General features: G+C 50.8%; 1 protein-coding gene across 1 annotated transcript in view; it reads left to right on the forward strand.

The window, feature by feature from the left end:
• GRIK4 (glutamate ionotropic receptor kainate type subunit 4) overlaps positions 1-18,428 on the forward strand; it is a 387,595-nt gene that overhangs the window by 220,626 nt on the left and 148,541 nt on the right. The window contains 1 exon segment of the mRNA XM_074356846.1: positions 6,296-6,460. Coding sequence (XP_074212947.1) covers positions 6,296-6,460 — 165 coding nt within the window.

Consider the following 18,428-nt stretch of genomic DNA (forward strand, 5'->3'; position numbering starts at 1 on the left):
GGTGGGGCCACCGAGTTGAGGCAGTTCACTGAGAGCGGCCTGGGTTTGGCCAGCCTGTGGGCCAAGAATGAGGAGGTGAGAGTGGGCGGTGGTTAGATGCGCAGGTCCCTGTTATGGGCTGAATTGTGTCCCCTCTAAGTTCCTGTACTAAAGTCCCAACACCCAGTACCCCAGAATGCGACTGTATGTGCAAATAGGATCTTTATAGAAGCAATTGAGTTAAAGTGAGGTCATGTGGGTGGAAGCTAAGCCAGCACAACTGACGTCTTTCAAGTAGAGGAGATAAGGACACAGACTCGCGTAGCGGAGAGAACTTGTGGAGACACAACGAGAAGACGGCCGTCCTCAAGCCAGGGACAGAGGCCTCAGAGTGAAACCAAAGCTGCCGACACCTTGATCTTGGGCTTCTAGCCTCTAACCGTGAGAAAGCCCGTTTCTGTGGTTTAAGTCTCCCAGTCTGTGGTGCTTTGTCGTGGCGGCCCCAGCAAACGGGCAGTCTGTCGTTTACGAGGACAGGGGGGTGCCTCGTTGCCCCCCAGGAGAGGGGGAGCGGTGTGAGCTTGTGGGGGACCAGCCTGCACAGTGGTGCGATCGCCTCCAGCAGGAGGCATGACCGGGGCCAACAGGGGTGAAAAGAGGGCCCCCAAGAGGACAGAGGTGAGTGAGGAAGCTGGGACCAGACGAGCGGTGGGGCGGGGGCCCCGTGGAGCAGGCAGCCGGGGGCTTGGCTTGGGAGCAGAGCCGACTGGTTGCCTGGAGGCGCACATCCCCTCTTCCTGTCAGCGCAGGGCTCGGACCTGCTGAGCCGAACAGCTGTAGGCGTGTTATAGATACTGCCTATAAAAGGCTCTCCAGTAAAACCTCTTTATTTCCGCCCTCGAAGATGTAAGAGTTATCGAAGTGCTTTGAAATCTTCAGCAACAAGACGCTGGAAGAACCAAGGGATTAGGCGTTTGGTTTTCCAATCCGAGGGGTCACTTCTGCGCAGCTGAGACGTTGTGGAGGGAGGGCAAGCCCTGTTCCGATTTACACAGGTGAGCCGAGGGCAGGAGAGCCGCCAGCCCCTGGCAGGAGGGCTCCGCACGGGTCCTCCGTCCTGCAGGCCCCCGGGGGAGCTGCCCCCGGTCCGCGCACCGTCTGGTTCTTACTGCCCTGGGCGCGATGTCTGCTGCTGCTGGCGGTAGGACATGAAAAGGCAGTGGCCTTGCTTTATTTATTCGCTCAATACCATTCATTAAGAGCTCAGCGCGTGTGTGCCCGGGATGGCACAGTTGCAGAGATGAGTCGGGCACGGCCCTCGCCCTCAAGGAGCCGACTGTCTAGGGGAGAAAAGACAGACAGACAAATAGGCACAATAAATAATAAAGAGTCAGAAGTGGTCACTGTCTGAGGAAAGCTACTGAGACGTTTCTGTGGGCGTTCGAAGGAAGAGGGAATTGATTTGGGATGGAAAATCTGAGGAGTTTCAAAGGACGGAGACATTGCCCTGGGCTTCTAAGGAACAAGCTAGATGAGGAAAATCATACACAGAAATGGAAAGATGAGCACCCCTGCAAGGCAGTGCTTGGAAATCCAAGGAAAGCGCCAGGCCCGGGAGTCAGGGGAGACTTCTTGGAGGAGATGGGCCTGAGGGGAACAGAGGCCTGGTAGGGAGCTGGGGAACAAGGGACAGGGCCAGTGTCAGCAGAGGCTTGGAAGAGGAAACACAAGAGGCCAGCCCAGGTTTTAACACGGAGGTCCTGTCACCGTAGGGGTGACGGAGGTACTGTGGGTAGGAAGGTGTGTGGAAGCCAGGCTGCAGAGGGCCAGTGGCACCCTAGAGCCTCGACTGAGACCAGCCCTTCAGACAATGGGGAAGGGGTGTGAGCAGGTCAGTGGTGACATGGCCTCCCCTGGGCGGTCAGGGCCACAGCCGCTGGGGTGAAAAGGGAGTGCCGCAGTGGGCAGAGAGGCGCCCTCTCTAGGGTGGACGTAGGCATGGGCTGAGTCCTGTGCACGCTGCTCTTCACCCCTGGGGCCCCGCTGTGGGACAGCCGGACAGCAAGAGTGCTGCTTGGTAACGCCTGTTGGGGACATGTTCGTCTGGTGTCCCAAGAGGGCCTGAGCCTTTCCCTCGTCTTTGCTGCCCACAGCCCGGAATCTGGTTCCTGTTGTCATCCTTATTATTCTGATCCCAATATGTTTGATGTCAACCAACCTCCCAGGAGAGGCTCTTCCCAGCCAGAAATTAATCACTGTCTAAAACCTAATAAAAAGTGGTGCCCAGAATGGCACGGAGGTTGGGAAGGGAGGGCAGGACTGTGGGTCTTAGTGAATTGGTGCGCACCTGCCAAGGACCCCTGGGTGCAGAGTCCCGGGGGCCGAGGGGACCACGTGTGTCCCTTAGTGTGCAATTCCCACATTCCCTTTCCTCCCCCGGCCACGATCCCTCTGTCTCAAAGTGTGTCCAGTGGTTCTCTGCGAGTTGATTGGCTGGAGTCCTGCACATCAGGGTTTATATTAGCACGTTTTCTTTGTGTGCTTGGGCTGCCATAACAAAACACTACACACTGGGTGGCTTCCACAGCAGACATTTATTTCTCATGGTTCTGGAGGCTGGAAGTCTGAGGTCAGGGGGCCAGCAGGGTCAGTTTCAGGTGACAGCCTTCTTCCCGGCTGGAGGGTGGGGGAAGTAGGGTGGGAACCCTCTCTGGAGTCCCTTCTTCTAGGGCACTCATCCTATCAGATCAGGGCCCCACCTTTATGACCTCATTTAACCTTAATTACCTCTTAAAGGTCCTATCTCTAAATAAATGAAGTCATGTTAGGGCTTTAACAAATGAATTTCAGGGGACAGAATTCAGTCCACAGCATACACATCTGCAAAAAGAGAGCAGACAGGACCAGTAGGCCATTGTACGTGTGTGGCTGCTGTGGGGCAGGTATAATTGTGGCCTTCGGGTCCTGATGGGGCAGAGGCGAGTCCAGTGCGACTCTGCAGCATGAAAACATTGCTGAAGTAACTCCTCCCCCCAGTCTCAGGAGAGGCCCGAGTTCCCAGATTTGCAGGGGACGTGGGAATTTTCTGAGAGATTGTTTTATTAATTAATTCGTTTTATTACAAGTGATCTATTAAATATTTAACAGGTTGTAGATGGAAACGTTGGTCATAGTGAGGTCACATGGCGCAAAGAGAAAGATACCTGCCCCCAGTCTAAAAATCTTCATGGGGGTTGGACGCATCACCCGTGGGAATTTCCAGAGGTCCAGGGTCCAGCCTGTTGGTGTTTCAGAGCTGGTTTGCCTTGGTTGGTCTTCTGTTGTGGTGATTATAAGGCTTACATGCCCTAATTCTGTGGATTGAAAGTTTGTGTCTTCCCAGAATTCATCTGTTGAAACTCAAACCCCCAGTGTGATAGTATTAGGAGGTGGGGCCTTTGGGAGGAGGTGGGGTTTAGGTGAGGTCATAAAGGTGGGGCCCCCATGATGGGATCAGTGCCCTTTTAAAAGTGACCGGAGAACTCGCCCTCCTTCTGTCTGCCGTGTGGGGGCATAGTGAGACTATAGCCACCTGCAAATCCCTTCCTGGGACCCAATCATGCTGGCACCCTGAACTCTGGCTCCCCAGCCCCCAGAACTGAGAGGAACAAATGGCACCCCCTCCAGGACTTTGTTACAGCAGCCTGAGCTGACCAAGACACACCCTCCTAGTCCACTCCCTGCTCAGCAGCACGCCCCTGGGAAGACGAGCTTCATTAGAAGGAAGATGCACTGTGCTTAAGGGTGCAGGGTCCGTATGAGACTGACCTGGGACCCCCTCCCTCCTCGACACCTTCCCCTGCTACCTCTGTTTTCTCATTTCCAAGTGAGGATGCTGACACAGCACACTCACCTCCTGGAGCTGCTCCAGATACTCAGACGTGTCCACTAGGCACTCAGCCTGATGTGGTCACTGGATAAACGTGTGCCTGTGACATGAGGCTTGTGTGCCTCGGAGCCAGTGCCTCCTTTCCCTGACTTGTGCCCGATGACGCTGACGATCTCTAACATCTTACGTGTCTCTTTCCTGTGTCTAGGGCTGAGCTGATGGTTTCTGTTATATTTGTAACAAAGAAACATCTTCCCGCATCACATCTTTTGGAGAACCCCGATGTCTAAAACTGACGGGTGTGGAGTTGTGCTGATTGAAGCTGGCGTGGAGCTAGAGACCCCCTCCACCTCTTGCAGGAACCCACGTCTTGCAGGAACAGCATTTGAGAATCGCTCCCCTGGGCTGCCCTGCTTGACTTCTGTTCCCAGAGTCTTTCCCCCAGGAGATCACAGTGTAATCGTTTAGGTTTCTGCTTCCTGAGTAACAATCTTATTCTGGTCTTGCTGCCCTAAGGTCCCCTGGGTAGGGATTTGAGATGTCCCAGGTTCTTCAGTCATACACTTGTGGTCCTTTGGCCACTCCCTCAGGTGGCTCATCCTATCAGGTGTGCGTGGACTTTGCTCCTTAACTCACAGAAGCTCACTTTATTGCCTTAGTCTTGGCCGCACCTCTGTCTCCCAACTTTTGGCCAACCTGTGTAAATCTAATTTTTGTTGTTCAGCAAGGCTATGCATACAAATAAATCCACAAATCAGGAAAAATGCTTTGTCATATTCTGTGTCCTGGCTTTGGTATCGGAGTTGGGTCTCTGTAGGGATGGGAGCATCATACAGAAAAGACGGCGGGGAACCTGGATCTCTGGCCACACTGGCCACAGAGAGTCAAGGGCCACGTGTCAGGGAAATCTATGAGGCTTAATTGTCCTTGTTGCTCTTCTGAGGCTTCAACCTCTGCAAGAAAAGCTTGATCTTTATTTTTGTAGCAGCTTTATTGATATATAATTCATATACCACACAGTTCACCCCGGCGGTTTTTTAGTATACTCACAGCGTTGGGCACCCATCTCCACGATCAATTTTAGAACATTTTTGTCATCCCAGAAGACAGACTATATGCATTAGCAGTCCCTCCCCATTTATCCCCAACTTCCCACCACCACCACCATCCTGGGCAACAACTAATCTACTTTCTGTCTCTATGGGTTCCCCTATTCTGGACATTTCACGTAAATGGGATCTTCCAACATGTGGTCTTTTCATGTCTGGCTTATTTCACTGAGTATAATGTCTTCAGGGTCCATCCATGTTGTGGCATACATCAGTACTTCATCCGTTTTTATTTTTTAATAGTATTCCATTGAATGGGTAGACCACATTTTGTTCATCCATTCATCAGTTGATGGGCACTGGGGTTTTTCCACTTTGGGGGCTATTATGAACAATGCTGCTGGGAACATTTATCTGTAGGTAGAGATTTTCCATTTTACAATGTCCTCTACCAAGAGAATGAATGATATCAAGAGATAGATTTATTGAGTGTTTGCCACGCACCCGATGCTGTGGTGAGCACGTCACTTCACACATATTATCCGTGTAATCTTTGCAAGTAGCCCAAAGAATAGGCTCTCTCCCCATTTTACAGGCGAGGAAACTGAGGTCCCATAGCTAAGATGGGGCGGGGCTGGGACTTGAACTCAGGTCTCTATGATAGCATGACACTTACCCTTAACTGCTTCCAGAAGCTGGGCAGCCATTGGTACCACACCACTCCGACCATTCACATTGATAAAGTCACACTGATTAAATTCGCATACCATGCCACTTACAAACATTATCTTGCTGAGTTTTCACACCAACCTCAAGAGGTTATCTTACTATTTCTCATGTCCAATGAAGAAAGAGTTCATAGAAACTATGTAGCTCACTGGCTGTTGCGGCTTCTTGATGTCGGAGCCTGGATACCAGCACTCAGCAGCGTCTTGCAGCTGCTCCTGAGACAGCTCTCCTTCTCAAACCTGGCCTCCTTTAACCCTGCATCACCTCAAGGAGAGTCTCTCATAGGCCCAGGAGACCATCTTCAAAGGACAGCCACCATCTCCCTTCCTTTGCACACATGTGCCTGTGTGTGCGTATAAACGTATATCCTAGGGTATCCCTATGCCTAAGCTTAGGGACCTCTTACAGGTAGGACCCCTGGTGGCCTGCTGTGGCATTACAGGGTTCCTGGGGCAGATATCCACCTTAGAATTCACTGCTACACCTGGCTACAAACGGAGACACTTAGCAAGTAGAGGATGTGCTTTGGTGACAGTTCTGAGGATGACAGGGTGGAGGGCGATGCGGGTAGCTGCCTGGAAGAGGAAGGTGGCAGTGGGGGGAGACTGGAGAAGGAGGAGGGGTAACGGCAGAGGGTACCAACTGTCTCCATGTGGTTGCCTGCCCACAGCTGCGATCTTGGATGACCCCATGGAGTGCAGCAGAGGGGAGCGGCTCTCCATCACCCTGGCCAAGAACCGCATCAACCGCGCTCCTGAGAGGCTGGGCAAGGCCAAGGTCGAAGTGGACATCTTTGAGCTTCTCAGAGACAGCGAGTACGAGACTGCAGAAACCAGTACGTAGAATGGGCAGGGCTGCCGTCTGCTTCCCCTGCTGGCAGAGGAGGGGCTGGTGGTGTGAGCTGCACCCATCACCAGGCCTGTGATGCCGGTATTCCCAAGAGAGGGAGCGAAACATGCCCCAGGGGCCCCATAGGGCTGAGTCTAGACAGGATCCCAGGCTTTGTTGCAAATCGTGTGTGGAGTAGAATTAAGACAGGAAATTCATTCATTCATTCATTCATTGACTTACTCATTCATTCTTTCCAATATTGATTCATTCATCTCTTGGACATTTTGTACACAAATCCCTGAAGGAAACCTTGTGTGTGATTAAGAAAGGAGAATACGGGCAGCCCAAGGGAAGGGCAGTCATTGCACATCTGTTTCCTGTCTTGCTGTCTTGTGCTGAGGGCAGCACTGTGGAAAGAAGCTGGGACTTGGGCTGAAGTTCAGTGACTCACTCCGTGGGGTAACCTTGGACAAGCCACGTATCCTATTCAACCTCAGTTTCTTCATCTGTAAAATGGGAATGCTAGGCTCTACTTTGCAAAGCTTGCAAGTCGTCGTGAGGTTTAAATGACTTACAATAAAGGAAAAGCCTCTGTGAGTTGCAGTGCTTTATAGACATACACAGTAGGTCACTCAAGTCACACTTACAAGCCCCTGCTATGCACGGGGCACTGCTTTTATCCTCCCCACAACTGGTGGGTTAAGTGTTACTATTCCCATTTTGCCAAAGAAACTGAGGTTCAGAGACACTGGGTAACTTGCCCAACCCCAGAGCTAGTCAATGGCTGAGCAAGTCCTAGACTCTGAACTTGCATCACAACCCTGCAGGTCCAGTGTCCAGTCCACTCCCCCTGCCCTGTAATTCTCTTGTGTGTTGCTGGTATGGCCTTGATGAATTTATAGGATGAGCTTCTAAGTTAGTGGGATGGTGGCTCATAGCTCAGCTGGAGAGGAACAACTCCTGTTCAGAGAGAAGGAGGGGAACCCCTCAGCCCAGGAGATGATGGCCTCTGTTCCCTAAGACTCCGGAGTCCCATCTCCTCCCATCGTAGCCCATTTCAACCCTAATGACACTCAATGGCAAAACCAAACCAAAACCAAAGAACACCTTGCTTCAGTACGCATGTCAGACATCTGGTCTTCTACCTGGGGATCCAGTGCTGCTCCAATCTGGGCTATTCCTGCGAGAGAAGAAACACATTTACACTGGCTGAAGTGAAATAGGTAGGATATTGTACAGATCCAAAGAGGGGAGCGGGCAGGGGAGAAGGCAGTGGCTGTCTCTGTCTGTCTAACAGCTCCTCTGATGCTCTTGCCACATGGGATCCATGCTCTTCCCTCTCTGCTCTTGGTTTCCCCGCTTATTCATCATGTACCTGTTCCATGATGGCCATCCAGGCCCAGTTTACAACTTCTTCATTCAAGCAGGAAATTTTTATTGAGCTTTTGCTCTATTTCAGGCCTGATTCAGGATATCCTGCGTTGGGAACAATGCAGAAAACAGGATAGACTCAGGCCCTGCCCTCAGGTGGCTCATAGTGTCTCTTCAGCATTCAGCTTTCCCTCGGTGCCTCTTGGTTTGGATTTCCAAGGTAGAGGATCTGGTTGGTCCAGCTCATCTTGCTGTGGCTGGTCTCACAAGCCACAGACATTGGCCAGATGACCTCATAACTACCCTTGGGGAGAATGTCCACTCCTAACGCCTGAGGATGGATTCTGATCACACAGAACAGGGTTGCTGAGGCCAGCGGGATCTATGGACAGAGATGTGTCCAGAAGAAGGAACAGGGAGGGGGTGAGGGAACAGGTACCTGGAATAGTCATTCATTTATTCACTCGGCCAGTCAATAAATACTTAGTGAGTGCATATTATGCTCTATCCTAGGCCATGGGGACTCAGCAGGGAACAGAGTAAAATCCTCGTTGCCATTGAAGTCAAATTCCAGCACAACAAAAGAAAGATTCAGATTTCTTAGGATCTTCCAAATTAAATCGTAAATACGAGCGATGACTTCCTGTGACTCTCCCAGCCCCGTCTGTCCTCTAGTGCTTCTTTGTCCAGGAGGGCAGATCTCGGACAATGGTCCAGGTTTCTAAATAGTTCTATAGTCTGTTCTTTGAAAAAAACCCATCTCCCCCTTCATCGGTGCTTCAGGGTTTCCCTCACGGGACAGAAAGCACGAATCGCCCACTGTGGATGGGGGTCATTAGCAGATATAAATTTCCTTTCCCAATGACCCAGGCTTTGCCGAGAAAATACATCTGAAATATTAAGCCAGATGAATCAGGGGAATAAAGGAAACTGATCTCTTTATTCCTCCTCACAGAGCTTTGGAGCATCTTTCTAATGCCCTTCTTCTAGGCACGAAGTATTTTACTAACAAGTGGCCCTTGGTTCAGCTTTTACATCTCAATGTGTCTGAGGCATGATTAGCATTTGTTAGAATAGAGGGCTTTTGGATCTTTCTACCCCAAAGGCTTTTCTCCTAAAGCCAGAGCTGCTCCCCGACGATGGATTTTTAACACCACCCAGACAGTTCATAGCAAGAAAGCTTCCAGCCGGATTCTTTTCCTCCCATAGTAAGAGGGGGAGTGGGTGGTGGGTTAGCGCTTTTAGCAGAAGCGTGGTGGGGGCGGGACTGGAGGTGTGTGGCAGTGTCGGGGGAGGGGGAGGAGATGAGAAGGAGGCAGGGTCCAGGATGAAGGAGGGGCAACGGCTCGGCCGTCCCTGCTTTGAGGAGACTGTGGGGTAAAGAGGAGCGTGGATTTTAGGGTCAGACTGACCAATTTAAATCCTGGCTCTACTGTTTACTAGCTGTGGGACCGTGGACAGGCTGTTTGACCATTCTGTGCCCCAGTTTCCTCGTTTATAAAACGAGGTGATGGTAATATCACCTCCTAGGGCCATTCGAACACAACACGAGACAGTGCAGGTGAGGGAATTCCCACCCTGCACGTAGCAGGTGTTTAGTAAGTGACAGTTGTGGATTTCGTTCTCGTGTTTATTCTCTCCCCACCACCTTGAAGCTAGCTTTCTCCACCTCTTACCATCATCTTTCTATCTCTCCTCTGATTCAATGTTCAACCATCTCTACCTGGCAGCGAGGTCTACCTCCCGGGCTTCTCTCAAACAGCCTGTCTTTAATGTCAGTGTGCCCCGTGGGGCCTCCATCATAATTGGATATTCCCTTTTTCCCGTTTTCTGGTCTGATGCATCCGACAGCTTTGAGCCTTTGGAAGGCGAGGAGTGCTGCCCAGAGCCAACCACTGCTCAGTGTCATGGCTGGGTCTTCCCTGGGCCAGTGCTCTGGGGCTGATTTGCACTGATGACTTAAAGCTATTTGAGTGGCTCTAGGGCCCTGAACAATGCCCCCCACCTCACACCTGTCACCCCCTGGCTGGGGACTCCACTTCAAGGGGGTGAAAGATCGTAGTGATAACATTCTTGGTTTCGGAAAACAGAGGCTCTGATCTCAGCTGAGGCAGTAGCCATCCCACAGGGCACCCTGGTGCTTGCTCTCGGCAATAGGTGAGTTTCAAAACCTCTGCACAAACCACAGATAATGAATCACATTTGGGGCAGGCATGTCAGCCGAGAGAAGCAATGGCGATTTCAGAATCAAAGATGATGAAGTGGCGAGAAACTGAAGATGCTGGAGTCTAGAGTTCAACCTTCTCGTTTGATGGTTGAAAGCCCGGCTGGGAGATGGAAAGTGTTACACGGGGCGTTAATTAGTAACAACCTGGACAATAGAAAGAGACCAGAAGCAAACCGCCAGGCTTCTCTCTGGTTCACATGGATTTTCATGCAGTGGGTTTATTCAAAGTGAGGGTCACTAGTAAAAGCTTCCTCAGACGCACATCTGATTCCCTCCACCTTTCTGCCCGGGTCACCGTCATTGCCTGCTGCTTCTTGATGTTTGACTCCCCAGCGGCTTCTGCCCAGCCCACAGATCTGAAGTAAGAGGGGTGGACCGGACCTACGAGGTCACCTCCCCTCCCGCCTGTCCCTTCCTTCCTTGGCTCCGGTGCAGGGAGCTCCCACAGGCCTTGCCCTCCTCTGTTCCTATAGATCCGTGTGTCTCCTGTGGGTGAACGTATTAGAGCTTAACTAAGCGCTACCCCCTTATCACCCAAACACCCGGAGGCACCGTCTCTGCTGCTGCCAGAGACAGACTGAGGTTTAATTTACTGCAGAGCTAAAAGCGGGAGCCTCCCTGTGAACCCCTCGCCTCTGCCTCTGTTTGTCTCTGTGAGACCAAGCATGCTATCAGCCGTCCACACTGTTTCCCCTGGAAACCCAGAGGCGCGCTGCGTCCCTGGCGAGCGCCATGAGGCCCCAGCGCCTGGAGATGGGCGCGGAGCGTGAGGTCCCCGCTGCGTGGCTGCCCCTCCTGCACGGGCTCCTGAGCTTCTCGAAGGCTCTGCGGGTATGACCTCTGGTGATTCAGAGCTGCTCTTGCAGGTGAAGGCAAACATCCCGCCATCAACTTAGTAGGACGTCTCCATGTCAGCATAAGGAGAAAAGGGGAGACGCTGGAAGAGAAAGGCCTAGGACAGTGATGAGTCGTTCAACAAACAGTCCTTGCTCCCCTTCTCTGAGTGGCCCCCCTCACGTATGCATAACAGGGACTCAGAAATGCATCGAATCACAGTGCTCAAAAATCACCTGGCTCGAACTCCTCATTTTACAGATGGGGAGACTGAGGCTCACTGTCTTTCGCAGGAGACAGCTAAGACCACATATGGGAAAAGGGACATAAATCTCAGTAGCTCTGCTGTGGACTTGCCAGGGAGTGGCTCCGACAAGGGCAGAGGGAGGTCAGAGATAGGTCAGAGGTGCAGCCAGGTGCTCAGGGAAGGCCTTGGGGAAGGCCAGACTTCGGAATGTTTGACAGAAGAGGGGAAAGGAAGAGTGCGTCCATGCAGAAGCCTTAACAGCACACTTGAGGTTGATGCTTGGGCTCGAGGCAGGGAAAAATGGAGTACCTTGGGTCAGTGACCACTGGGCGTGGCTAAAACTGAGTTTCCGTGGGGTGGTGGTGAGGGGACTGGAGAGCCATGTAGAACAGCCGTCAGGACACAGGTTCTGGAGTTGGGAGCACCAGGATCCTAATCCTGACTTTACCAGCACCGCGGGCTTGTCTCTGTGCCTCACATTCCTCATCTGTAAAATGGGAATAATAACAGTTCTCACTTCATGAAGCTATTGCAAAGATTAAATGCGATGATGCACTTAGAAGACTTAGAGCAGGGCTAGGTGCCAGGTGAACTCTTTGTAGAGTTCACTTACTAGCATCCTTCTTAGTAGGAGAATTAGTATTGTAACTCCTCCCTCTCGGGATGATTGTAAGTACGGATCCAGGGTGGTAATGTGTCTGCCAGTCAGTGCCTGCCTGTGTAACATTCCCTTGCACGGTGGTCTGGGACCAGGCTGAGAGCTTTGAATGATATGTCTTTGGTGAGAGGAACCAATGGCAGATTTTCTTTTCCCCTTCCAGTTTGATTGAGGGATAATTGATGTGTGTAAGTTCAGGGTATACAGTATAATGATTTGACTTACATTATGAAATGATTGTCACAGTAAGTTTAGTGACCATCCCTCATCTTCCACAGATAGAAAACTAAAGGAATAGAAAAAATGTTTTTCCTTGTGATGAGAATTCTTAAGATTCACTTTCTTAACGACTTTCGTATGTAACATACAGCAGTGTTAATTACACTTACCGTGTTGTACACGACATCCCTAATTCTTATTTATCTTGTAACCGGAAGTTTGTACCTTTTGACTGCCTTCATCCATTCCCCCTCCCTGTATCCCCCGCTTCTGGTAACCACAAATCTGATCACTTTTCTATGAGTTGGTTTGTTTGTGTTTGAAGAATAATTGATCTATAAGACTGTTCGCTCCTGGTGTTCAGCACAGTAATCTGATATTTCTGTGTATTACAAAGTGATCACCATGCTAAGTGTAGTTACCATCTGTCACATACAAAGATGTTACAGTATCATTGACCGTGTTCCCCATGCTGTTCATTTCATCCCTGTGACAGCCAGTGGCACTTTTGAGCTCTCTAAGACCCTGGGGCACCCTGGCCAGAGCGGTACCCATCGTGGGCGGGCCAGTGCAGAGATCCGGCTCTCCCACCTTCACGGCTCTCCTCTCAGAGGCCATCAGGGCCGGTCCATTCAGCCCCTTGTCCAGTCACAGAGCTGAGAGTGGACCGTGCTCCGAGGCTTTCGCACAAGAAGGAGGCAGTTCTTGGTGCTGATGAAGGCAGTTGTTTTCCTCGCTCCCGCTCATCAGGGCCCCACTTGGAGCTTAGCGTGAACCAGGACCAGACCCTCTCCACTCAGGCTTCAGAGCCTTGACGTGTTTTTATGTGACGGCCTCAGTTCTCCCAGCCCCTGCTCCACATCTCTGTCAGCTCCCGACGGCCTTGATTGTTTACACAGGGGCTCAGAGAGGGCCACACTGTTAGGTGAGGAGGCCCCAGGTTCCTCGTCCCCACCCGGGAAGCTGCCTTTTCCCTGGAGGGCCTGCGATCAGTGTGCCTACAACTCACCCCTCTGGACCATCTGCAGCACAGCCGGACCTTCCCCTCCCTGTATAGACGCAGGGAAGAAGCAGCTCCCACAAACATCTCCTGTGCAGGCCAGGTGTCTAAGGGGAAGTCCGATCCAGGCTGGAGCTGGTATCTCCCTGGGAGAAGAAGTTCCCCTTTCCTCCAGCACCCCACCGTGGTCTTTTATTCCTGCAGCTGCTCTGTCAGTTGCCTTCCAACTCCTCTGCTGGCTGGGAAACTTCGTCGCCATGGCAACGTCACTCCTGTCTCTTCCTTGCTCCCTGGGAGGCAGAGGTAGAGTGCACCTCCCTCTCCTCCATCCCTCACAAAACTGCTCAGAGACCCTCACAAGACAGCCGGGGGCCTGCAGAATCAGGGTCCGGGAAGTTTCAGAGCCGAGGCCCTTCAGAGATGATTTTCATTTTTACTGAGCCGGCATCCTTCATAGGGAATGAAAGAACAATTCCCAGATCCCAGGAAATCCCCAGGCCATGGCTGCTGGGAAGATGATAATTCACTTTCATTGCACTCATTTTGGATCCTTTCAGTTCAGCTGAGCAAACATCTGTTGAGCACTGTCTTGTTGCCAGGACTGAATAGATGTGACCCCTGCCCTCAAGGAGTTTCTGATCCAGCGGTAGATGGGGGATGATCACTCACAACAGCGAACTCAGGTCCACAAACCCTTGAGGCTGGATGTATTTAGAGTCTAGAGCTTTTCAGATACTGGGCAGGTCACATGGTGCTCATACCATACATTAAGTAGCATTTCTGGTGGGGTTTGGGGCTGAACCCCATACTCAAAATTAAATGCACACTTGCATGCAACTATTCACATATTATGACAAGCGTCACATCTCTCTATTTAGATCAGATTTTGACACCAAATGAGTTTGATGAAAACCATCTGGTTTCAGAGCCTTTTGGATTTTGGAATTGGGAATAAGGGATTGTGACCTTCTATAAGAATTTCATTTCAAGAGAAATTTCCCCCTATTGAGACCCAGCATAATGAGCTAGCTTGGGGCAGAAGCTGGCCAGGAATTCAGAAAACAGGGACGCTGACCTGTTCAGCATGGAGCTGGCTCAGAGCCACAGTGTGATGTGACTGTCAGGAGGGAATGGCACCTTCTTGCCTATGGGCAAGAACCGAGCTGGGCACTGGAGGACCAGTAGGAGTTTTCCAGGCAAAAGGGTCTGGACCCTGGTAGTCTAAGGGTGCTAATAAACTCCTCAGATAAGTGTTTTTAAATGAATAAAATTAAATAGATAGGATGACCAGGGAAACTGATTATATGGGAATGCAGTTAAAATATTTTAATAGTGATACATCAGTGTATGTATTTCTTTATTAATGTATTCAATAGCCAAACCTAGCATAGGATGTAACTACTAGTGTAATTTTGAAGTAATTAGGAATATGAGTGACATTTCAAGACGTCTGCAGCACTGTAATGTGATATGACACACTCATGATGTCTGTCAGTGACGGAGTCGCAGTTACTGTTAGGATACCGTGCTTTATTGCCTATATTCCAAATTGACAGGAATGCTAAATTTTAGTTAGGGGTTTAGAGAAAATAATGCCATTTTTCTTTCCCCAGTTGTTCACAGACCACTGACTTCCACTCACAGACCTCAGGCAGCAGGCTAAGACATCCCTGGTCTAGTCAGAGAGAACAGCCCTGGAATGGGCTCAGGTAATAGGAAGATACGGAGTGTGTTCCAGGTGAGCTGGCGTGAAGAGGGAGGAGAGGTGATGGGAGGAAGGGCTGGGAGGTTGTGTCTTGAGGAGATCAGGCCCATCTGGATTTTACCTGCTCATCGGAAGAAATTTTTTTCATAATGAAATTTTATTTTCTGTAATGATATGTTATGAAGGAAATACATGCTTGTTTATGGAAAGTAGAGAAAGGGGGGGGGGGAGAGCATCATTTAGTGTTCCACCAGTCAAGGCAATCTCTATTAAGATCCGAGTTAATCACTAGTAACCAGGGGCGGTTGTGTGGCGCAGTGGTTAGGGAACTGATGCTGGATCCAGGGGTTGGGGGTTTGAATCCTGACTCTGCCTTTTTTTTCACTTCTTTGTTCTGCTTTTCTCATCTGTAAAATGAAGTGACTGTAAGATTATCTAGCACATCAGGCTGTTTCCAGAATTAAATACGTCAATTCATATAAAGTGCTTAGAATGGGTCGTAATTAGCACTCAATAAACACGGGCTTTTACAACCTCTTCTTCCAGTCACTCCTCAGAGCAGAACTATTTTCTGTATTTGCTTAGTTGTAGCCTTCATATCGATACACATATAATTTTATATCTTGCTTCTTTCTCTTAATATTATTACATAAATATTTTTAATACTATTATAAACTGTTCATAAGCATTTTAAATGCCTAAGTAATATTCCATTTGGGTATATGACCCACACTTTAGATAACTATTCCCTTACGATTGGACATTTAGTTTATTTCCAGTTTTCCACGGAAAGTGTTGAGGGGGCTTTGTTGAGGTTCAGCGGCTCCTTATTGAGCACATAACTCTGAGTTCAGCCCTGTGCTAGGTATGGAGGACACAGAGGTAAATTAGACAAACTTTCTGCAGGAGCAACAGACCTATGTTTAGGATTATAATTAGCCCCAATTTGGAGAACCGATTGGAAGTGAAGGATCGTGGTGACAGAGAAAGCCCTTAGAGGCAGATAGTAAAAGGGGCTGACCTAGAACTGTGACGGTGAGAGCTGAAAGGAGGGGACAGCAGGAGGTGAGCAGGTCAAATGGTCAGAGCCTGGCCCCTGATTGGTATAGCGAGTGAGTAGATTCAGCAAGGGAAGGCAAGGAAGAGTCAAGGGTGACCGCTGTTTGAGATTCAGGAGCGAAGGAGGGTGCAGTGCAGGAGTTAAGAGCTTGGGCTTTGGCACCAGTTGGATCTCCAAGTTCAAGCCCAGCTCTACCTGTGTGACCTTGAACAAGTTACTTAAATTCTCTGAGCATCAGTTTCCCCATCTGTAAAGTGGGGATGATAATGCATCTTCTTCCTGAAGTATGCAGATCAAATCAGACTGTTTATGAAAAGCATGTAACAGAAACAGTGTACTGGGAGTAAGGAGAGTCGTACAGCTTGTCGGTACCACTCCAGGTCCTTTGTATTAGCTCACTTTGATTCTCACAACATCCCTGTAAGAGAGGTGCTGTTAATATCCCCGTCCTGTAGACGAGGAAGCAGGCCCAGAGGGTTTTGGTAAAGTGCTCCAGGTCCCACAGCTCCTAAGTGACCTAGACAAGACTCACACCCAGACAGTCTTGCATCAGAGTTCCTGCTCTTCAAGACTGTGCTTTGTGTCTCTCTGCCGCAGGCATGCCGAGTGCATGACACCAGAGGGAAGTCCCCATGGCAACACCCAGCAGGGGGTAGGGACCTGATTCTGTAACTCAGGACATCGATCAGAGTGTAGGATCGCCTGGGCAGAGATGAGAGTAGAAGCCACAAGCAAGAATGAGATGACCCAGAGAGAGTGAGGCATGGACAGAATCTGAATTTTGTGGGTAGGCGAAGGAAGAGGGGTTGGCGAAGGAAGTGAGAAAGACCAGTCAGAGAAGCAGCTGAGAACTGGGATTGGATAGTGTTATGAAATTCATAAGAACAGTGCAATCAGCAGCATCACATGTCCCAGAGAGAGAGAGAGGATGAGGTGAGAACTCCTAAGAGGTCATTGGTGACCCTAGGGAGGTGGATGCAGTAGAACAAGATGGGCTGGGGACCTCGACTGTACGGGGTTGAGAAGAGGTGGGAGAAGTGGCTGCAAGGAGCAGGGCAGTCACTGGATGGGGTCACCAGACTTGAATTCCCACACTGGCTCTGGCCGTAACATCCCCAGGATGCGGTTTTTTTATTTGTAAAATTAGAAACTAAGATCCATCCTTGAGGTTGTTGTAGGAATTTGATGGCCAGTGAACTTGGAGCCCCCAGCAGGCGGGAAGAGTTAAGTTGGCAGGGATCACGTGAGGTAATTTCCTTGGAATTAGCCTGAACTTTGAAGAGCGTTCCTCAGGTAAAGCCTGTTCACAGCTACTCTGTCACTGGGGACGGTTCTGATATTTAGAGTTGAGGGGTCCCCCTCAGGCGCCCGCTGCCAGCAGCCTCAGGGGCCGGTGAGATTTGGGATGTTGTGGGATCCACGCCTGAGCAGCAGGCTGGGAGAAGACCTCACAGATCTGTCGTCCGTGTGATGAGTTCAAATGCCGGCATATGACCCCTGGTGCTCTACCCTGCCCCCTGTGCCTGTCACAGCCCTCAGCTGGCTGTGTGGGCCAGTGCTTAGGGCTCTCGGAGAAAGCGCGTCCAGGTTGCGGGCATGGCTTTGCTGCTGACGCAGTGAGGATCCTCGGACTAACCCTTTTACCTCCGTTGACTGAGCTGACTGGATGGGAGTCGGAGGAAAACGTGTCAGCTCTGAGTTTTGCGGGGAAGGATGTCTCACAGGGCGACCAGGAAGCACGGGGCGTATCCGAGGGACGGCTCTCTGCTTCTGTATCGCTGTGCGTGTCCTGAGAATTGTCTCATTTTCTCTCTCCGTCTGTTTCCCCTTTTCCCCCAATGCTTCCTTTCTCAGCCTGTAGCATTATAAAATCTTAGTCTCTCCTCCTCTTCCAACCTCATGTCCCATCCATCCACTCATTCATTCAACAATGATCAACTGGGCATCTAAAAAACATTGTGCCGGACACCGAGGAAAAGCAAAGCGGGGATTTAGACGGATACCCGGCTCAGCTCTGGCCCTTAAGGTTTTGAAACCTAGTGAGAGGAGAAACGCATCTAAACAACCAGAATAGACACACTTACAAGTGTCTTAGAGCTGACGGACAAACCACGGGCCTCGGAGCCCGGGGGGAGTTTGAATTCCACTTGAAGGAGCCAGGGAAGGTGTAAGAAGTTGGCGTTTGAGGTGCTCCTTGACAGGTGAGGGAGTGTCTAGGGTAGAGGAGGGAGGAGCGCCAAGGTGAGGCTCAAGGGCACAGAGCACGCTGGTTGTCAGCAGGGCACGTGACACGCTCGGGGAAGCGGGGGTGCCAGGCTCCCGGCGAGGTGACTGCAGGTGGCATCGGAAGGTGAGGCCCCTCTTGGCCTCTCATCCTCCCTCTTTCTCCTCCTCTCTCTCCTGCTCCCTTTGACTTGGACTGAATCCTTTCTCCTCTCTGCCTGCATCATCCTCCCTTCCTTTGGTCTCTCTGCTTGTCTGCCTTTCTCCCTCCCCAGACTCTTTCTCGGGTGGCCGTTCTGTGAGCTGGGCCCTCGGCCCCCGCAGCAGCCATGCCTGGCTCGCAGCCCCAATCCTGCAGGCCAGGCCGGAGGGCGGGATGGGCTGGAACCGCCGTGCGCCTCCGTCCTTGGGTGGCAGCCCAGACAATT

Source organism: Camelus bactrianus, chromosome 33, assembly GCF_048773025.1.
Source record: "Camelus bactrianus isolate YW-2024 breed Bactrian camel chromosome 33, ASM4877302v1, whole genome shotgun sequence".
NCBI classification, from domain to species: domain Eukaryota; kingdom Metazoa; phylum Chordata; class Mammalia; order Artiodactyla; family Camelidae; genus Camelus; species Camelus bactrianus.